Source organism: Littorina saxatilis, linkage group LG10 (assembly GCF_037325665.1).
Source record: "Littorina saxatilis isolate snail1 linkage group LG10, US_GU_Lsax_2.0, whole genome shotgun sequence".
Classification (NCBI taxonomy): Eukaryota; Metazoa; Mollusca; class Gastropoda; order Littorinimorpha; family Littorinidae; genus Littorina; species Littorina saxatilis.
Window position 1 is genome coordinate 3,766,163 of NC_090254.1, and position 22,424 is coordinate 3,788,586.

General features: G+C 40.6%; 2 protein-coding genes across 3 annotated transcripts in view; one reads left to right on the forward strand and one right to left on the reverse strand.

Annotated features, from left to right (window-relative positions):
• Window positions 1-726: 726 nt before the first annotated feature.
• On the forward strand, window positions 727-7,880 carry LOC138977980 (sulfotransferase 1B1-like). 2 transcript variants are annotated; one of them, XM_070350590.1, is made up of 6 exons: window positions 727-1,180; window positions 2,329-2,652; window positions 2,897-3,000; window positions 3,291-3,468; window positions 5,043-6,874; window positions 7,548-7,880. In XM_070350590.1, the coding sequence occupies exons 1-5, from the start codon at window positions 1,015-1,017 to the stop codon at window positions 5,147-5,149; spliced, it is 879 nt and encodes a 292-aa protein (XP_070206691.1). In that variant the 5' UTR covers window positions 727-1,014; the 3' UTR covers window positions 5,150-6,874; window positions 7,548-7,880. The 2 variants fall into 2 exon arrangements, with proteins under 2 accessions (XP_070206691.1, XP_070206689.1); XM_070350588.1 differs by having other exon boundaries at window positions 1,043-1,180; window positions 2,039-2,652.
• Window positions 7,881-10,744: 2,864 nt separating this feature from the next.
• Window positions 10,745-22,424, reverse strand: part of LOC138977981 (neprilysin-1-like) — a 138,315-nt gene continuing 126,635 nt past the window's right edge. The window contains exons 20-23 of the mRNA XM_070350591.1: window positions 21,334-21,399; window positions 19,211-19,312; window positions 16,850-16,926; window positions 10,745-16,616 (exon numbers count right to left, since the gene is read on the reverse strand). Coding sequence (XP_070206692.1) covers window positions 16,517-16,616; window positions 16,850-16,926; window positions 19,211-19,312; window positions 21,334-21,399 — 345 coding nt within the window. The 3' untranslated portion in view covers window positions 10,745-16,516. The remainder of the gene's footprint in view (window positions 16,617-16,849; window positions 16,927-19,210; window positions 19,313-21,333; window positions 21,400-22,424) is intronic.

The window sequence follows — 22,424 nt, forward strand, 5'->3', positions numbered from 1 at the left end:
TTATTCTACAGAGAAAAAGTGCAGGGGGTTGGGGTGGGAGGTGAGTGTGAAATCGGAGGTGTGGTGGGGTGGATGTGTATGTGTGTCTGTGTGTGTGTCTGTGTGTCTGTATCTGTGTGTCTGTGTGTGTGTGTCTGTGTGTCTGTGTATGTGTGAGTGTGTGTGTGTGTATGTGTGTGGAGGCGGGGCGTTGGTGAAGGGGGGGTATTTGTATGCCTTGGCGGTCACGTAATATTGATTCTGTCTTGATCTTCTTGCTATAAAACCAATCAATCAATCAATCAATCAATTAGTCAGTCAATCATTAATTTGATTAATAAAGAAATCGAGCAATCTGTCAAACAATCAATGACTCACTCACTCACTCACGTAATCAATCAATCAGTCAGAATGCGGTTTCCTTGGTATCACATTGCCACAATGTTTTGATGAACGCGTAAAACTTATTTTCAATTGTGTCTCAAAGCTTACATCCCTGCACTCAAATCAGTCATAGTCGCACGCAGCACCTCTTCATCTTTATTTAACGAGAAAAAAAACAAAGTCACTGCGAGGGGCTTTGATTCAAGTTTGATTTGATTTGAAGTTGACGAGTCGAGGAAGGGAAGTAACTGAGTTAGATACTGTTGGTTGACGCGCAGCAAAGAGTTGTTTCCCTTGGATGCTCAGGTTCATGGAAAAAGCTGATAATCATCACGATGACTTTCGCCATGGCGCGCATTTATATCTAGTTGGGGAAAGTATGGGCTCATTTGGGTCAAGAAAAGTAGCCTAGAAGTCTCTGATGATAGTTACAGTTCTCTTTAGCAAAATGCGAGGACAGAGACAATCTCACCTAGTTTTGGTCTGGAGACGGGCTGTGACACCGGTGCAGGGAGTAGCCTCCCTTGAACAACGAACTCGCGCAGCTTTCGTTTTCAATGCACTGTGCCACTTTCGAAGCCGCTACACTAAATCTGAATGCATAGTTGAAGTTTTATTGACAGTTGGCAAAATCCAGAGTAGATAAAGAGTATGCCAGGGTATCGCTACGTTCCGGATGGGAATGGTGAGACCCTCAGGTTGTTTGAGAGCGATGGTCGTGTGTTGCCCACGCACCAAGTGCTGACACACTGGCATGAGGTGACCAACATGGCGTCGCGACAAGACGACGTGTTGCTGTGTGGCTACGCTAAGTCAGGTGCGTCACTTTTCTTGCGATTGATTTACGTGTGTCAGCCCTTTTTGGGGGGGGGGGGGTTGGGGGCGATGCGGCTAACATCTCAAGCGATTCTGTGCTTTTTTTTCCAGCTAGTGAAATGTGCGTGTGTTGTATGGACAGTATCACACCTTTTAGTACACACATGCTCACACACACATGCACACACACACACACACATGCACACACACACACACACACACACGACTTTTTAGAGTACACGTACAAATGTCATGTGAAAGAGTAGGGTTTTCCACTTATTGTTTTTTTTTTGTTGTCTGTGGGAAATCTTAATGTGGACACAGGGCAGTCTGCAACCTTTGTTAACATTTATTTCACACACATGTAATCTTGTTCACTCTCGTCTTACAGCTAGGTTGTATGGTTATGGGAGATCTTTATGTTCACACAACATTAAGTTTTGCACACATTTATTCACACACATGTAATCTTGTTCACTCTCTTCTTACAGGTGTTCACTGGTTGAGGGAGATCCTGACCCTGTTGACGCAGCAAGACGTTTTGCACACATTGTTTCACACACATGTAATCTTGTTGATTCTCATCGTACAGGTGTTCACTGGTCATGGGAGATCTTTATGTTGACACAGGGCAGTCTGCAGCAGTAACTTTTACACACATTTTTTCACACACATGTAATCTCGCTCACTCTCATCTTACAGGTGTTCACCGCATGGTTGTTGGAGATCTTTAATGTTGACACAGCAGTAACTGAGTAAGTTGTGCACACATTTTTTTCACACACACACATCTTGTTGACTCATGTTACAGGTGTTGACTGGTTGTGGGAGATCCTGACCATGTTGACTCATGTTACAGGTGTTCACTGGTTGTGGGAGATGATCTGACCATGTTGACTCATGTTACAGGTGTTGACTGGTTGTGGGAGATCCTGACCATGTTGACTCCTGTTACAGGTGTTCACTGGTTGTGGGAGATCCTGACCATGTTGACTCATGTTACAGGTGTTCACTGGTTGTGGGAGATCCTGACCATGTTGACTCCTGTTACATGTGTTCACTGGTTGTGGGAGATCCTGACCATGTTGACTCATGTTACAGGTGTTCACTGGTTGTGGGAGATCCTGACCATGTTGACTCCTGTTACAGGTGTTCACTGGTTGTGGGAGATCCTGACCATGTTGACGCAGGGCATGTCACACCTGTCAACGCGGCGCATGGAAGGCAACGGACTTCTCATGTTCGCTTCAACCGCTCACCTCGACAGCCTACCCAGTCCCAGAGTTCTCGTGACACACCGGCTGTTTCATGAGCTGCCGTCAGACTTTATCTTGAAGCGGCGCAAAATTGTGTGTGTAGTGCGTGATCCCAAAGATGTGTGCGTGTCAGCTTATTTCATGATGAAAGCTGTCAAACATGCTGAGTATGAAGGGACCTTTGGCGGCTTCTTGAAACTTTTTGAAGAGGGACTGCGTAAGTGTTTAATAAAAACTTATCTTTTTTTAGGGGGGGGTGTTGTTAATTGACCGTGTGTGTGTGTGTGCGAGTGTTAATTACTTTTCTTTGAATCTTGCATGTGCAGAACTTTTTAACTCCCTGGATTTCCGCTCGTTTTAAAAACTGTGTCTATTATTGTTTCACTTACAAACAAATTAGAAATTTTGACAGAATGTGTAAGTTATTCTGAACGTAATTTATGCCTCGTCCATCTTTCCAGTACCAGGCAACTCCTGGGCAAACTGGATCCTGAGTTATGAGAAAGGACTGAAGGAACATCCAGAGTTATCTGTCCATGTCATCTGTTATGAACAACTTAAAGCTGTGAGTCAAAGTTTCTATGTGTGTGTGTGTGTGTGTGTGAGTGAGAGAGAGAGAGAGACACAGTCAGAGTGTGTGTAGGAGGGTGAGATAAACTCAAGAGAGAGAGAGATTGGGGGGTGGGGGGGGATTGTTGATTGCATTGTCAATGACTTCATCACTGATCATTACAATAAGTAGTGATCAATACATCAATCAGTAGCATAAAAGAGAGAGAGAAAGTAGAATGTGAAGGTTTTTTTCAATGTTGTAACACACTGTCATACAGTCACTCCTGTATTACCTCCCTTCAGAGTCCAGCCAAAGAGATTCAGCGCCTTGCAGAATACCTTGGAGTTGCCGTCCCTTCGGGTCTAGTAGATGCAGTGGCTTCCCAGACACAGTTCTCACACATGAAAGTTGCAAAGGACAATCTTGAAAACCCCTTTGTAGCCACCTACAAGGATGAGAAAGACGCCATCTTTCGCAAAGGTTTGTCTTTCGTTTGTTGGAATGCAGTGATGTTGGCATTGTCTTAGTATTATTTCCAGTGTTAAATCCATGTGGATCTGCATTTTGTTTGGAATGTGTAGATACAGCAGCTTTTGTTTAGAAGCAAGCGATGATGTGGGGTAGCACAGGAGTGATTTAGTCGCACCAGCTGCATGTGTTAACCTGTTTTGTGTGTTTAGTCGCACCAGCTGCATGTGTTAACCTGTTTTGTGTGTTTAGTCGCACCAGCTGCATGTGTTAACCTGTTTTGTGTGTTTAGTCGCACCAGCTGCATGTGTTAACCTGTTTTGTGTGTTTAGTCACACCAGCTGCATGTGTTAACCTGTTTTGTGCGTTTAGTCGCACCAGCTGCATGTGTTAACCTGTTTTGTGTGTTTAGTCGCACCAGCTGCACGTGTTAACCTGTTTTGTGTGTTTTCGCTTTCCTTTTTTTCTACTTTTATGATTTTAGGGATTATAAGAAAAAACAATGCACCATGAAGCTTTAGAGAATTATTGTTCTCTGATGAGCATAAAATAAAATTGGGAGATATATGGAGCAGACATCACCAGTTTTGCATTGTCCGCTCGTTCTGTCGTCTTTTTATTCCTTTGAAAATGAAAGCATTCTCATTGGAGAAGCCCATTCACTGGCTGCTGCCATGGTAGCTTTCTTTGGTACAGTGGAACCCCCCTTTTAAGACCCCCCTCCCCCCATGTCAGACTTCCTCCCTTTTAAGACCCCCCTCCCCCCCCCCCCCCCCCCCCCCCCCCCCCCCATGTAAGACTTCCTCCCTTTTAAGAACCTGTTTTCTTAGACTTTTCTATTCATAACCTGTGTAAATTGACCCCCATTGTTTGACTCCCTTTTTTAAGGACCTCAATTTTTTTCCCGATTTTTGGTCTTAATTTTTGGTTCAATTGTAGCATGCGACCTGAAAAGAGGTATTTTGATCAATTGCCTATCATGAGGTCATGGATGAGTTTATTGTGATCCCTGGTGTCAAAGCTGTTGTATCATTTTAGTTTACATTACATGTTTAACATTTTATTTTACATTACATGTTTAACATTTTATTTTACATTTCTTCTTCTTTTCGATCGCCGATCACACTTGGAGTCCAGATCTTGAGATATAATTAGTGGTCTTCTGCAGCGCAGCCACTGGCCCGTACAGCTTGTTGTGCAGGGACTCCAGCAATGGCCAGATTTCCTCTCTCAGCACCTGGTGGTTCCTGCAGTCTCGTAGGATGTGGGCCGTGTCCTGCTCTGCTTCTCCACAAGAACACATGGGGGAGGGCACAACATGCAGCTTCCCGTGGAGATGCTGGTTAAGTCTGTTGTGTCTCGTTCTCAGGCGGAAGATGACCACCTGCTGTGGTCTGGATAGCAGGTGGTAGCTGTCCTGTGGCTGGGGCGTCCTGTGCAGAGACTTAATGATGTTTAACATTTTTATTTTATATTTCATGTTTAACATTTTATTTTACATTTTTATTTTGCATTTCATGTTTAGCATTTTAGTTTACATTTCATGTTGCCCTTTAATGGTGTTTAAATCTCTTCTCTGTTTGCAGGTGAAGCGGGCGGTTGGAAAGATTGGTTCACACCAGAACAGGCTGAACACTTTGACCAACACATACAGAAACAACTGGGAAGATCTTCCCTTGAGGTTCAACTCTGACCGTCCATGAAGTGAGACCTGACTTAAACAGACATTGCCCCGACTTGTTCTGGAGGTATTGAAGACATTATGAAGTGATTATTGGAGAAAATGTACAGTGATGCATTTTACAATATCCCTGCATGTTCTGTGAACAAAAAATTCTGAAAAACATTAGGGAATCCAGATTACTTCCCCTGCGTTGTGACGTTATTTGCTTCATTTATGCAAGAAGTTACTTCCCTTCCTTTCTTTCTACTCAGGCAGAAATAATCTCAATCATGAACAGCAGCAAAGTCTGAGAGAAACCAAGGGAATAATTTATTATGTAACAGTTCAAACGGCTTGTGTTGCATGAAAGAATGAATAACAACACTAGATGTAGAAAGTTCCAGTAACAATCTGAAGTGTACTGAAGAGTATTTCAACATCCTGTTTATCTAAATTTTCAGTAATATATTGTGCAAATCACTCAAGTCGTTGTTGTATCTTTGATATAAAAGTGTGAATACAGATGCTGTTGGATCTCGTTTGCTGTTCCAGGAGCTTAATCTGCTCACAATGTCAATACAGAAAGCATGTAAAACAGATAAAGTGGCTCCTGTGTTTTTTCTGATCACAAATCGTTTGTATTCATGGGAACAACATGCGCACACAATTTTATATGCACAGCTCAATAAAGTAAGAATCTAATGTGTTGTTTTTGTTTGTCAGTCAGGGCATTGGCGTTGGGTTTGAGAAATCAATATGGTAACACCCTATTTTCTTTTGTGGTTTTGATACTGTTTATAATGAATCTTCCTGTGCTGAAATTTGGTTATGATTCGACCTGGGGTTATTGAGTTATAACGCTTTTGCCACTACATTTATTATGATTTTTTTCTTGTAGGGCTTTGCTACTCCTGGACACCATGCAATGTTCCCATACATTTTGTAAAGTAACATATAAATAAGATACTTTCTATCCCTTTGTCTACACTGTAACATGTATCAGTTATCAAATGTCAATGGCAAACACATTCACATTAAATGTGTTTAAGAGAAAAACTTATCAGACCACTCCAAGGTAAAAATCATTAAGACAAAAGTTAATAAGGTGACCTCCCCTTTTCTTTCCAGGGATGTCTGCATATTGGTTAAAGGAACATATTAAGCACAAACTTTGAAATGAATCTGACCCGGGATTTGAATACGCTAGTAATATGTCCTTAATAATAGGAACACTGTAGAAGTAAGCACTTGTAAGCATAGAAGTTGACTAAAATTGAGGCTAATTCATTGTGAACATTTTCTGCATTTTTTTTTCATGCTGTCATAGCCTTCCAAGCATTATTGTGCAGTGGACCGCATATATATCTTAAAATGCAGACTTCCTGCAGCTTTTGTAGCATGCATTTTTAAATCTTTTTATTTTTGATGTCTCAGTTTTAATATTCTTTTACTTATACATGTACCATATCATTTGCAAGCACAAATAGTAGGTCCAGTTTGTCCCCATTAATTCTTACCATAACTCAGGTTCATTTACATTTTTTGTGTGTAAAGTATTGTGAACCACTTCAGGGTTTTTGAATTTTATTATAGTTGTTAATTTAGAATCTACCTCAACAACTCTCTAATTCATATATACATTTCTCTTATCAGTTCGCCCCAAGAGCGATAATTATATAATTATATATGCATTTTTATTTTACTTAACTGGACTTGTACGTTAGACAGGCATGGGAATTGAACATTGTAAAAAAGGCGGAAAATTTATAACTGAAGACGCGAAGCGCCAAGTCGACGGCGCGAAGCGTTTAGCCTTACTAGGGGGGTCCGGGGGCATGCTCCCACGGAAAAAATTTTCTCCAAAGAACCCAGATGGTGCAATCTGGTGTCATCTGAGCTCCAAGTTTGCCATTAAATTCTGTTTTTAGAATCGAGAGTTTTTAGTACAAAAATGTACCAATTTTTGCTTTTTTGAAGAAAAAAAATATATACATGTATTATATGGTTTAAATTTGTAAAAAAAATTGATCTGTTGAGACAAACAGGAAAATGTAACTTGTAACACAATCTGTGCAATCTGGTTTACTTTCAAACATAAAAGTTCAATAACCGAGGCGGGCGGTAGCAGTGCGTGAACAAAGGCGGGCTTTTGCGCAAAGGCCAAAGTAACCGGTGCTTTTTTTGTGTGCCTCCCCCCTTTATTTTTTCGGCGGACACTTTTGCATTTTCGGCGGAACAAAAAAAAAAAATTCGGCGGAAATCCACCGTTTGGCGGACAATTCCCATGCCTGGTTAGATCATGTCAAATTGTATATGGGTTATACCAAATTATACCTGCGCAGAGTCAGCGGCGCTGCATGCTGCGATAGGGATTATGACGAGTACTTGGTCTGTTTTCTAACGTGTAGCGGGCTGGGGAAAAAAAAAGAATGACCTCAATAATCTGCAGTGCGTCGTCTGTGCTGCTGACTCTGCGCAGATGTATTTTGCCCCTTACCAACTGTTGTACAGAGCAATTTGAGTGTTTTGACAAATCATTAAAGGCCAAGGTAGTATGTAGAAGCTTCAAAGGACAGTGTGGCATGTGAAGCCTCCAGGTCTGTATAATACATACTTTTAAGAAGTGAAATGTCAAAGCTTTTGCCTGCCAAAAAAGATGCTGTAGCATTTTTTCAGGCACGTATGTTGTACATTATGTATTGTCTAGCATATTCAGCAGTGATTTGTTATGTTATTATATATAAGTATACATAATACCACATGAACCTGTGTGTGTGTGTGAGAGAGCGAGTGTGTGTGTGTGTGTGTGTGTGAGAGAGAGAGAGCGAGCGAGCGAGTGTGTGTGTGAGAGAGAGAGATAGAGTGAGTGTGTGTGTGTATGAGAGAGAACGGAGAGAGAGCGAGTGTGTGTGTGTATGTGTGTGAGAGAGAGAGAGAGAGAAAGTGAGCGAGTGTATGTGTGTGTGTGTGTGTGTGTGTGTGTGTGAGAGACAATGACAATGACAAATCTTTATTTTTCGAGGGTGACAAGAATAAGCATAGATATGCTTTTTTTGCATCTGGCCCTCGCCCTAAAGAGGGACTAAACTATTTTACTATAACTCTGACTAGAGAAAAAAAAAACCCACATTAATGGTAGATCATATAAGTTTATGTACATGAAGCGCATTATGTAGAAGCATTGTAGATCATAAGGTAGTGATCAAAATTGGGCGTAAAGCAATTAAGATAAACGGAAAGTAACCCAACAATACATTAGCTCGGCAAAACAATGTATTACAGAGCCAAATCTTCTTGATTTTGTCACAATAAACCATAATTCCGATAATGAACAACTGTATACAAAGAGAACATACCAATCAAGTTTATTTGTTCATAGAGTTCATTAAATGGAGAGAATATTTGGTTCTAAAAGAATCCGTATTGGTGGATTGCCGCAGGGCGTCCGGAAGAGCGTTCCAGAGGCTGCTTCCTGAATAAACAAGACTTGATTTAAATAGGTCTATCCTAGGAAGAGGAGTGTTTAGTTTTATAAAGTGGTGCGAATTCTTCAAAGAGAACTTTGAACAAATGGTTTCGGGTGCATTTTTGACTCACATGCGAAGCAAAAGTGAGTCTATGTACTCACCCGAGTCGTCCGTCCGTCCGTCCGTCTGTCCGGCCGGCCGGCCGGCCGTCCGGAAAACTTTAACGTTGAATATTTCTTGGACACTATTCAGTCTATCAGTACCAAATTTGGCAAGATGGTGTATGATGACAAGGTCCCAAAAAACATACATAGCATCTTGACCTTGCTTCAAGGTCAAGGTCGCAGGGGCCATAAATGTTGTCTAAAAAACAGCTATTTTTTACATTTTTCCCATTTTCTCTGAAGTTTTTGAGATTGAATACCTCACCTATATATGATATATAGGGCAAAGTAAGCCCCATCTTTTGATACCAGTTTGGTTTACCTTGCTTCAAGGTCAAGGTCACAGGAGCTCTTCAAAGTTGGATTGTATACATATTTTGAAGTGACCTTGACCCTGAACTATGGAAGATAAATGTTTCAAACTTAAAAATTATGTGGGGCACATGTTATGCTTTCATCATGAGACACATTTGGTCCCATATGATCAAGGTCAAGGTCACTTTGACCCTTATGAAATGTGACCAAAATAAGGTAGTGAACCACTAAAAGTGACCATATCTCATGGTAGAAAGAGCCAATAAGCACCATTGTACTTCCTATGTCTTGAATTAACAGCTTTGTGTTGCATGACCTTGGATGACCTTGACGGTCACATGTATTTTGGTAGGAAAAAATGTGTAAAGCAGAAGGTCAAGCATGTGAGTCGTATGGGCTTTGCCCTTCTTGTCTGTCATAATTTTATGCATCATTATTCCTTTGTTGTAATTCATTCTTGACTTTAAAGGGAGGACCCCTATGTTCAAGGGCGGATCAATTCACTTTGGAGGGGGGGTTTACAAAATGACTGCGAAGATACAAGTTGACGGCGTCGAAGGCGCCTAAGCCTCTAGGGGGGTCCGGGGGCATGCCCCCCCGGAAATTTTGTTTATCCAAAGGTGCATCCTGAGCCAATAAATTACCTCTTTTTTTTCGGGGTGGGGGGTGGGGGGGTTGAGTCGGTGAGAGTAGTCTGAGTAATACTACTTTTAGCGCTCTTTTGTGTAATCTGCTGAGTAGCTTTAGGGAATTATCACTTGCTGAGTCCCATAGAGTGGATGCGTAATCAATAAGAGACTGAATATGAGCAGTGAAAAATAACTTCCTGGCTTGACAATTAACGAAGTGTTTAATTCTAGATAAGAGGTACACTTTCTTTGACACTAATTTACTAAGTTGTTCAATGTGAGTTGACCAAGACAGGTTGTTATCGATGTGGACACCTAGAACTTTGTGATGGTCGACTTTTTCCACTATATTGCCGTCAATCATTAAATCGGGACCAGTTGAGAGAGAGATAGAGCGAGTGTGTGTGTGTGTATGAGAGAGAGCGAGTGTGTGTGTGTGTATGTGTGAGAGAGAGAGAGCGAGTGTGTGTGTGTGAGAGAGAGAGAGATAGAGCGAGTGTGTGTGTGTATGAGAGAACGAGAGAGAGCGAGTGTGTGTGAGAGAGAGCGAGCGAGCATGTGTGTGAGAGAGAGCGAGCGAGCGAGTATGTGTGTGTGAGAGCGAGCGAGTGTGTGTGTGTGTGAGAGAGATAGAGCGAGTGTGTGTGTGTGTGAGAGAGAGCGAGATAGTGTGTGTGAGAGAGAGCTAGCGAGATAGTGTCACCTGTGTGTGTGTGTGAGAGAGCGAGATAGTGTGTGTGTGTGTGTGTGTGTGTGAGAAAGAGCGAGATAGAGTGTGTGTGTGTGAGAGAGAGATAGAGCGAGATAGTGTGTGTGTGTGTGTGTGTGTGAGAGAGAGAGCGAGCGAGTGTGAGTGAGAGAGAGAGAGAGCGAGCGAGCGAGTGTGTGTGAGAGAGAGAGAGAGAGAGAGAGAGAGAGCGAGTTTTTTGTGTGAGAGAGCGAGTGTGTTACAGTGTGTGTGTGAGAGAGAGAGAGAGAGCGAGATAGTGTGTGTTATGCAGGATGGCAGCCGTACGCACACGCATTCACAAAGTTCATCAAACACATGAGTTTCATGAGAATTTGGTAATAAACTGCAAAAGAAAACCTAACAGAATAAAACCCAAAAAACACCCAACAATCAGGCTATGATCGCCAGTTGAAATCATTGTCCTGTGAATCAAACATGTACACGCTTCACAGGGTATTAGAGCAAACTCTCAAAGTTTAGTAACTGTTACAAGAACAATGACTTGATCGGCACAAAACACGCCTCAAGTTGCAGTTTACTTCAGTGACATTAGTGTTGTGTTGAAGACTTTCTAAACACTGAAGTTGATCACAAAGAAGCAAAACCTTTTCCTCATCAGCGTGCCAATGTAACTGGCTCCTAACACTGGCAACATTGCCTGAAAACAACCAGTGACAGAATTTAGCACTTGCCACAATGGAAAACTCTACCCTTGTTTAAGCATCAACTTCTGAGTATACTGAGAGAAGGTACCAAAGGACACACTAGAGAACATCCTGCCCTTGATCAAGCATAAGCTTGTGAGTCAATGTTAATTGAGAGAATTGCCGTTTTACGAATCACAACTCAGAAACTCCTACCCTTAAAGGCACAGTAAGCCTCCCGTAAACCATCACAGATACTGTCAGGCTTTTACACACAGTACAAACACCCTTCCATTTGAACGCTCACCAAACGGGAACATCCTAGGTGCCCTACGTAAAGAGCGAGCAATTTTCAAAGAATTAATTTTGCGGAGAGAGTGTCAGAGACAATCGGACCGTGGTGCGTTTTGGCGCTAGACCTAAATTTTAAAATCTAAATAATAAATTGACAGCTTGTTACACAAACATTCTAAAATCATAAAAGAATTCTTTTTCCATCACGACAAGATCAGTACAATTGAAAGTTTGAAAAAAGAAAAGCCCGGAAGCAGGGTCACGCAAGGTCGTGGTTCTCGTAGCAGACGGCGACGGTTTATACCTATCGCCAGTTCTTCTGAACAGTCAAAAGCCATCGCTAGAGTTCTTGTGAACCACAGCCGTTTGTTTCGTGCATAGTCAGAGGTACATAATAACGTGCTATTGCAGATAAGCTCACAGCGAGTCGCATTCAAATTACTAACTGACGACTACATTGTGAAAAAGGGAAACTTGATCACACGGGTTCACGATAAACCACGCAAAAATAAATTCTTTGAAAATTGCTCGCTCTTTACGGAGGGCACCTAGGATGTTCCCGTTTGGTGAGCGTTCAAATGGAAGGGTGTTTGTACTGTGTGTAAAAGCCTGACAGTATCTGTGATGGTTTACGGGAGGCTTCCTGTGCCTTTAAGTTAAGCATAACATCTTGGTTCACGCTATTGGCACAACTTACTAGTACCAATGAGCGCTTCTGGGGTGATAACGCGAGACAACTCCTGTGATCTTGCCGCGAGGTGGCGCCAGTTACCAGCCGAAAGAAAGAAGGGTCATAACCTCACCAGAACCGACCATTGTTTGTTTACCGTATAAAATGCACGACTTACACACGAACTGTTACCAAACCGATATGCTATTTGGGACCAATGCAAGTTTTTTGTCCTTTCTCGCGTGATCTTGCCACGAGGTGGCGCCAGTTACCAGCCGAAAGAAAGAGGGGGCATAACCTCACCAGAACCGCCCATTAAAGGACACAATGAAAAACCATATCCTTAATTGAGCATCGACTATCAAAGCTATTGAGAGAATTCAGCAAGGATCGCACTAAAAACTCCAGAAACAGCCAGAAATAATGAGAATGAGAGAACAAGTCCCAAGCATCAACGTTTCAGTCAAAGTTATGTAGAGAAATTGGCAAGGGTCACATTACAAAATGTCACTTTTAAATCAAAATTACTGAGAGAAGTTGCCAAGGCTCTCACAGAAGGAACTTTTACTTATGATCAAGGATCATGGAACCTTTGAGTCAAAATAAATTAAGAGATCTTAGCAAGACCCTCAAAATCGAAAGTCTTATCCATGATCATGCACAAAACTTTCAGCCAGAATTACTGAGAGAATTTAAAAAGAGTAGACATTACAGAGAATCCCGCCCTTGATAATGATGGTAGAATTCAGGGAGGACCACAACTAAAAACCCTCCCTTGACGCAGCATCAACTTCTAAGCGAAAGTTAAGTGATATCCTTTGTTTACTATGGAAAATAATAATTTTCTTAGAAGCACAGTAACACAGTTAAGATCTTATCAACAACAAAGCTCTTGAAGTGACTGAACAATATCAAATAGTGATACAAAAACAGTGATTAGAACTTGGTTGTCTCTTAAAAACAATAAAATGAATAATAAAAATAAAAGATACGTCTCCATCCCTCAAAACAGTCACAAACATTTATAACAAAAACACATTCCTTAGGGAAAAAAAAATTAGTCTGTTTACGGTAACATAGGCAAATAAAAATAGGGTCGGTATGTCGGGATTTTCTTTTTTTTTTCCTTCTTTTTTTTTCTTCTAAAAAACCATATTTTTAAGTTATTTTGCCAAAAAACAAAGACCTTTTTTATCTTTTTTTTTTCTTTCCAAAAAAAACATATTTTTACGTTATTTTGCCAAAAGACTTTTTTTTTTCTTTTTTTTTCCCAAATGCCAACAAAAGTCTAGAGTCGCGCGAAAAAATAGCGTCGGTCGGGATACCGTAAACAGACTTTTTGTTTTTTTGTTGCCTTAGGCTACACGTAAACTGGAAGAGTTTTTGTGCATCAAAAAAGTTCTGAGTCTTATGTGATTATATAGAGAGAATATACATTGTATATTGGCAATGATAAGATGGTTAATCAGTAATTGTTAAAGTACAGGGTGACCCAAAAAAAAGAGTACCCAAACAAAACGTCATAAATTGAAAAAAAATAAAGCAATCTTCATACAAGTAGCCTCTGCATGATTTGCACAGAAAAGTTTAGCGTTCTAGCTTGTCTTTCAGGAAAGTTATGCTCATTCTACAGAACATGCTCCAAATGGCCTCCCCCGGATTTAAATCCCCCAGATTTCTATCTTTGGGTGTTCCTGAAAGACAACGTCTACAGGAACAACCCACAGACAATCACAGAACTCAAGAGAGCCATCACAACAACCATTCGCGGAATCTCGCAACAGGAGTGTGTGCGGGTGAGTGATAACTTTGCGCGGCGAGTTCAAGTTTGCCTGCAGCGGCGCGGAGGCCATTTGGAGCATGTTCTGTAGAATGAGCATAACTTTCCTGAAAGACAAGCTAGAATGCTAACATTTTCTGTGCAAATCATGCAGAGGCTACGTGTGTGTGTAAATACATTTTATAAAGATTGCTTTATTTTTGTTCAATTTATGACGTTTTGTTTGGGTACTCTTTTTTTTGGGTCACCTTGTATAACACATGTATTTGCCGCGCTTTATTCTCTCTAGTGACTATCGATGTATATCTAACTTAAAACATCATTTACGTGTTTGCCTGACGACTATACTTATACTTTGTTTGAACTCCACTTAAAAACAATTAGATCGGTATGGCTGGATTTGTTCACGGCAAACATAACCCTATGTTTAAGACACACAAAGCAAATATGGTTGAAAAAAGCAATGCAGCAAAAATTATAGCAATGATCACCTTTACTGTCGAATTAGTGTCACAACATGATAACCCAATTTGAAACAAGATGGAACAGAATGACTCAACACAAACAGTAACAAATTCATTTACTATATTGGTGAGTTATTAGTATTTTGTTCTTCGAGTATGAAGGTAAAATGGGGGAAATGTGATAAATAGACGAATATATCAAACAATAATGTAGAATATATACAAATTGACCGCAATAAAAGTGTTTGCCCGTTGTTTTGAAAGAAACGGCTCAAACTGAATGATAAAACTGCCCTGTCAGTAAAACGCAACTTTTGAAGACATACCCGAAGTAAAAAATTAAAAAAGCTTCACATTTTTAATAATCGACAAGACTGTGGTTTTGATTCAGTATAGCGTTAATAATGATAAAAGCAAAGCTAAAAGGTAAAATCCAACGTATTTGTAAAGGATATGGAACTAACTTTACCAAAAGTCTCCTACACACACACACACACAAAATGAACAATTATGTGTTCAATGATTATAACAAGTTAAACACATCTAAACAAACGTTTGTGCATTGTTCATTACAAAACTATTGTAGATAATGAATGCAATCACCCATAGACGTTTAAGGGGATCTTGGCTAACAGACCAGGCTACGAAATCAATTTCTGTTGAGGGCAAACATTTCATGTTGATTAAATTCAGGTATTACCTTTTCTGTTGCTTTTGCTCATCTTTTCAATTTATTGTAAAACAAAACAAAACAACAAAAAAAATTCTGGCAGCACTAGGTCCCATCTATTGTTATTAAACCACATGTTATCCTGAAAAACAACATTATTCTTTCATTAAATTCAACATATTAACACACATAAGACAAATATCATTATAGATTTCAAAGTAAATTGGGTTAAAAACGGGCAACAGGTAGAAGACACGAACAAATAACACACAAAACCATGCATTGAAATGCACGATGGCTATCAAGTAGAAGACACGAACAAATAACACACAAAACCATGCATTGAAATGCACGATGGCTATCAAGTAGAAGCATGAATAGATATGAGGTAATGTGTGTAAAAATATACGTGGTATAATAACAAGTCAAGTATAAAAGCGCTGTACAAAAAATGTCAACACTCGTCTGACCCGTTCTCAGATGCTTTTCAAAAATATGTCGGCATGTTTCCCACATTCTTCCCCGCGCATAAGGCGAGCAAAGAAACATCACATGCTTTCACAATCCTCCAACTGTGACCGTTCCGGAACACTGAAGAATCAGTGTATGAAAACAACAGAACATATCCCAGACTACCACTTCTTATTACAACTTATTTCAGACTTGGCGTCTTACCTGACAAGTGAATCCCTTGTTGTTGTGCACAACCATCTCCCACTCACATGATGCGACTTAAAAACCGTACTGGCCCTTACATGATTGATGCCGCGACACACAGCTTGTCCACCCACAGAATGATCAAAATGTTTCAGCCGACCTTTTTCCAGCAAAAGTAAAACGGTTGATTCCCACAGTTCAATTCACATAAAAGTTGTTGGCCGAATTGTTCATTAGCGGTGTTAATTTTTGCACGGCTTTCACGGTCAACGCAGGTAAGATCATGACTGTAAAATCTTCCATCCACAACAAAATGTTTGGCCCGAGTTCATTGTTCTTCCAATTTCACATTCCACACAGACGTATAAACCACAAACTGCACCAAAGGTCCCCTCTGACGTCATTCGTCAAACAGAAACGACTCCTGTCCGGTTAATTGTCTCTCAAACATGACCCTCTCGATTCATGCGTCAAAAGAGCATGCTTCTCACAGCAACATGTCCGTGAAGGAAAATAATTCACTCAAGGTTCTCCCTGCACCTGCACGCCTACCTCTACCGAACGGTCGAAACACTTCCAGACCACAGCAATCTTTTGCTCAAGGAAATCCATTAGTCCATTGTACGGTTTTCCCACATAGAAGCGGGTACCTTAAAATGGCCTGTGGTGTGGTCAGATAGGGGTGGATAGTCTCCTGACAACACCAAAATCACCCGACACCTCGGAGAAGGAAGTGGCTCACAAGTGGCCCAAATCACCAGCTGCGCCTTCATGCGGTGGCACCCCTCAGTCATGTTGAAGCGGAGGTAGCAAGAAAATGCTGCCGTGTCACGTGCCACAAGCCAGCCAATGGTGGAATGCAATGCAGCAGCGGCAGCCAATGAGTGCGTGCCACGTCAACAAGGCAAGCCACTTACCACACGGAGCACTTCCTTTTCCGGTTCATGTAGGAGTCCGTGCCGCACTGGAAAGCCTCGGAGAACTTGTTCATGTTCTGCAGCGTTCCGATCACCCTGAGGACAAGACAGCACCATCATCATCATCATCATCATGTCACCACAGCATCAACATCATCGTCACATCACAACAATATCAATTATCATACAGCAACTGCATCACCACCACCACCACCACTGCCGGCCTAGAAACACACACACACACGATCCCACGCTGGTGTACTAGCTGTGCATGTGATGTCTGAAACTGACTGACCGCGTGGCCTTGAGGCACAAGGCCTCCATCTTACCTGAAGCGGCCTGGACTGTGCACACCGGTACGTATCCTGTTGATTGCTGCCTCAGGTCGCATCGTGCCACACCACACCTGAAACACAGCCATTACACAGTACTCCTACCATAACGAAAACAGAATTTCGTGACAGTCAGTGTACTATACCTACCATACCTCTCTGTAAATCTTTAAATCAATACGTAGAGGTTACATGCCGAGTCTCAGTGATTATCAAAAATAATGGTCGAAGTTAGCGGATCATGAAAAATGCGAGCTTTAGCGAGCTTTTTCATGACCGCGAACTGAGACCATTATTTTTTATAATCACTGAGACGAGGTGTGTAACCTCTTTATTCCTCCTTTCTTCAGTTATTCAAAGAAAAGAGGAGTTTTTTTTGCGAAAGTTTGATCGAATCCTATTCTCTCAACCAGTCAACCTGCGCAGGCGATCGATTAATGCGCGGTTGTATAGTTCCGTGCAAATCATTCCATTCTGTTAACACTTCTTGTCAGTTTTCCTATTTTGGGCTAAAATCAAGTACACAGATATGCTGTTATTCTGCTGTGGCGGCAAAGGCAGATATTGTGTGTTCTGTTTATGTTTTGGTATCGCTTAGGATAATGTTTTTTCGTCAAATGGGACTAGCAGACGAACTTTTGCACCCGTGTTCCAACGTTAAAAACTGTATGAAGTTCAGTTTTCTGGGGAAAATAGTGTATGAAACCCCTTTATGTTGTTTAAATTGATGAGATGTGTGCATTTGGTTGCGTGTGATCTGTTTATTAAATGAAATATTGTTGAAAACTGACCGTCGGATTGCAGTCTGTTGTCGAAGGAACTGAGTGAAAAGAAGGGGAACTACTCTTGTCGCTAGACAAAGTATGAGTTACTTGCCTTGGGAAATTGCTTGTGATGAACGGCAGATGAGATTCAGAAAACAACCGAACTCATGGATTTTATATGGAGATTCATGTGTTCAGGCCTGTAGTTGTTAATTTAAATGCGGTATGTTTGTATTGTTTGCTCCAGAGATGTATACTTCGTACATTAGAGCGTTCGAAACTTTTCAGTCGCAAAAAGTAGTACCGAAACAGAACAACCTCTCAACCCATTGCACTATCGAGGATTCAGGCTGTTGCTGGGTCGTTATTTGTTTGGTTGCTGGGTGATTATCGAAAAATAACTACCCCTACAAGTTTACAGAGGTAAAGAAGCAGAGGGGGGAATAAATATAAACACATGCTTCTTTCAGTGTGTAATAACAAAAGCTGTAACCATTGATCAAATGGAGAGTAAAAAGTCATTTTAATCATTAACAAGTCGCGTAAGGCGAAAATACAATATTTAGTCAAGTAGCTGCCATTTTTCAGCAAGACCGTATACTCGTAGCATCGTCAGTCCACCGCTCATGGCAAAGGCAGTGAAATTGACAAGAAGAGCGGGGTAGTAGTTGCGCTAAGAAGGATAGCACGCTTTTCTGTACCTCTCTTTGTTTTAACTTTCTGAGCGTGTTTTTAATCCAAACATATCATATCTATATGTTTTTGGAATCAGGAACCGACAAGGAATAAGATGAAAGTGTTTTTAAATTGATTTGGACAATTTAATTTTGATAATAATTTTTATATATTTAATTTTCAGAGCTTGTTTTTAATCCGAATATAACATATTTATATGTTTTTGGAATCAGCAAATGATGGAGAATAAGATAAACGTAAATTTGGATCGTTTTATATATATTTTTTTTTTTACAATTTTCAGATTTTTAATGACCAAAGTCATTAATTAATTTTTAAGCCACCAAGCTGAAATGCAATACCGAAGTCCGGGCTTCGTCGAAGATTATTTGACCAAAATTTCAACCAATTTGGTTGAAAAATGAGGGCGTGACAGTGCCGCCTCAACTTTCACGAAAAGGCGGATATGACGTCATCAAAGACATTTATCAAAAAAATGAAAAAAACGTTCGGGGATTTCATACCCAGGAACTCTCATGTCAAATTTCATAAAGATCGGTCCAGTAGTTTAGTCTGAATCGCTCTACACACACACACACACACACACACACACACACACACACACACACACACACACACACACACACACGCACATACACCATACCCTCGTTTCGATTCCCCCTCGATGTTAAAATATTTAGTCAAAACTTGACTAAATATAAAAAGAAGAAAGCAGTCTCAAGAATTTGTTCACATAACGTGCTGATCGTATTTTCAGACAATCAAGCGTACACAATAGGGTGAAATCGTATGGGTTCCCATGTCTGCATCTTTTACCTGCATACAACATGTCTGCCTACCTTGGCAGAGTTGTGACAATGAACACGATCGTTGACCTGCATACAACATGTCTGCCTACCTGGGCAAAGTTGAGGAAGAAGAGCTGGTTGTTGGTGTAGTTGAGCATGCCGGGAAGTCTTGGCTCTTCGGACCCTTTGTCGGCCACCCACTTCCGGTATGCCTGCGCATCACATGCAAACGGAAGTTGAATGGCTGGACTGAAACCGTCTGAGTTCCTTGTTAGTTTACTCGTAGCCCTTTGGGTGTGAGCCTTAGGGTATCCTTGTATAAACGATTTGATTGCACCTGATTGTCCAAATGTCTCCACAATTATGACTCAAAATATGTACGTTTAAACACGGTTGACCTGCACGTTTAGATGCGAGAGCAGATCTATTTTTGTATTTTAATTTACTCAATCTAATGGACAATTCAGTGTTTATTATTGTTCTCAATCTTAAAATAGTGTTTGAAAATATCACTTTTATAAAAATGAAAAACTCACAGTTCATTGCTGAATGAGGTATTCCATGCAATCAAGTTGTCAGAAAATATGAGACTACAGCTTAATACAATCAGGGACCAAAGTCTCATAAGTTTAAATTGTAAATTGTAAAGCATTGTATGGGCGGGGATATAGCTCAGTTGGTAGCGCGCTGGATTTGTATTCAGTTGGCCGCTGTCAGCGTGAGTTCGATCCCAGGTTCAGCGGAAATTTATTTCACAGAGTCAACTTTGTGTGCAGACTCTCTTCGGTGTCCGAACCTCCCCCCGTGTACACTACATTGGGTGTGCACGTTAAAGATCCCACGATTGACAAACGGGTCTTTCCTGGCAAAATTGCTTAGGCACAGTTAATAATTGTCTACCTATACCCGTGTGACTTGGAATGATAGGCCGTGAAAGGTAAATATGCGCCGAAATGGCTGCAATCTACTGGCCGTATAAAATTTCATCTCACACGGCATCACTGCAGAGCGCCTAGAACTGTACCCACGGAATATGCGCGATATAAGACTCATTGATTGATTGATTGATTGAAAAAATGTTGAAATATACACAAATATATCATATATATATAATCAACATCCAAGATTTGCGTTCGTATCTATTCTTTTTCTTTGGGCAAATGTGAAACAGGCAACACTGATCGGGTTTCAACCTTGCACATAATTAACCGACCCATTAACAATGTTAAGCATACTGATGGCCGACCAGTATTCACCTATTCCAACCAACCAACCAACCAACCAACTAAAATGCCGACACACTAAAAAAAAAAGACCTAGCCAAACAACAAAGAAATGAACCAAACTTTCGTGAACCAATTATCCACTGTGACGAAAGCAGCCTACTTACCCACCCTTCAACCAACTACCGGCACTGTTAGTGTGGCTGATGGGGTCTATGTCGACCAAAAGAGTGGGATTCCCTGTAGGTGGAGTTCCTGTAGGGGAATTTCCTGTATACAGGGAATCCCACAGGGTCTAGTTCCAGTAGTGTTTCGCTGATATCGCTGAAAGTCACGTGATGCTTAGCGACATCGGTAGAATTTGATGTTTTTCGATCTTTAGTGATAATTCTTAGAAATTCGAGTATGGTTTGCAAGTTTTATTGAAAAACTCTAACCTGTGGGATTCCCTGAACTCCACCTACAGGGAATCCCACTCTTTTGGTCGACATAGACCCCATCAGCGTCACGTTAGTGTGTTCCATTTTGTATATCTGTGCCAATAAGCAGCCAGATTCTGTGACAACTAAATCTCATTCTAATTGTGTTTTGGACTGACCGACCGGCCGTTTTTCTCCACCGTTAGCTTACAAATAAAGATCGCAGTGGGCGAATAGTTCGTCTATCTGCGTTTTTGAATATGTAGACAAAACAAGGGAGGCAACAAATAGAAGAGAAAGATAAAGATGAAAGTCGCTTGCTCATTTCAATGCTTCTGAGGTGCCAGGAGAATAGTTCCGAATAACTCTCACTTACTGTACTACACATGAAGGGTTCGTACATGGTTTTTTTACTCTAAAATTCAATGACTTTGTAAGGACTTTCAATGACTTGAAACTGACCCCTCCAAATCCAAATCCAAGCACTTTCAAGGATTTCAAGCACGTGTACGAACATGTCGTATGCATTGGGAGCGCTTATTTCCCTTACTTTATCAGATCAAACAGCAAAGAAAGACAAAGAAATCCCACCCTGTACGCCTCCTTGATTCCTCCGTTGTCAGCAATGTTCTCCCCTTGAGTCTGGATTCCGTTCACCTGAAATGGAAGGCAAATCAAAAAGGAATGAGATAGCCACTTCACAGGTCTAACCTATACGTGTTCATGATGTTCAAACAACAAAAGCTAACCATCTTACATAAGTGCATGATGAGTAAATGTTGTTACAACAAAAGCTAACCATACTACATCAGTTAAGTGTAAATGTTGTTACAACAAACGCTAACCATACTACATCAGTTAAGTGTAAATGTTGTTACAACAAAAGCTAACCATACTACATCAGTTAAGTGTAAATGTTGTTACAACAAAAGCTAATCATACTACATCAGTTAAGTGTAAATGTTGTTACAACAAACGCTAACCATACTACATCAGTTAAGTGTAAATGTTGTTACAACAAAAGCTAACCATACTACATCAGTTAAGTGTGAATGTTGTTACAACAAAAGCTAACCATACTACATCAGTTAAGTGTGAATGTTGTTACAACAAAAGCTAACCATACTACATCAGTTAAGTGTAAATGTTGTTACAACAAAAGCTAACCATACTACATCAGTTAAGTGTAAATGTTGTTACAACAAAAGCTAACCATACTACATCAGTTAAGTGTAAATGTTGTTACAACAAAAGCTAACCATACTACATCAGTTAAGTGTAAATGTTGTTACAACAAAAGCTAACCATACTACATCAGTTAAGTGTAAATGTTGTTACAACAAAAGCTAACCATACTACATCAGTTAAGTGTAAATGTTGTTACAACAAAAGCTAACCATACTACATCAGTTAAGTGTAAATGTTGTTACAACAAACGCTAACCATACTACATCAGTTAAGTGTAAATGTTGTTACAACAAAAGCTAACCATACTACATCAGTTAAGTGTAAATGTTGTTACAACAAAATCTAACCATACTACATCAGTTAAGTGTAAATGTTGTTACAACAAAAGCTAACCATACTACATCAGTTAAGTGTAAATGTTGTTACAACAAAAGCTAATCATACCAGAACAGCGATGTGTAAATAGTGTTAACCTTAAAGCGCTTGATGACAAG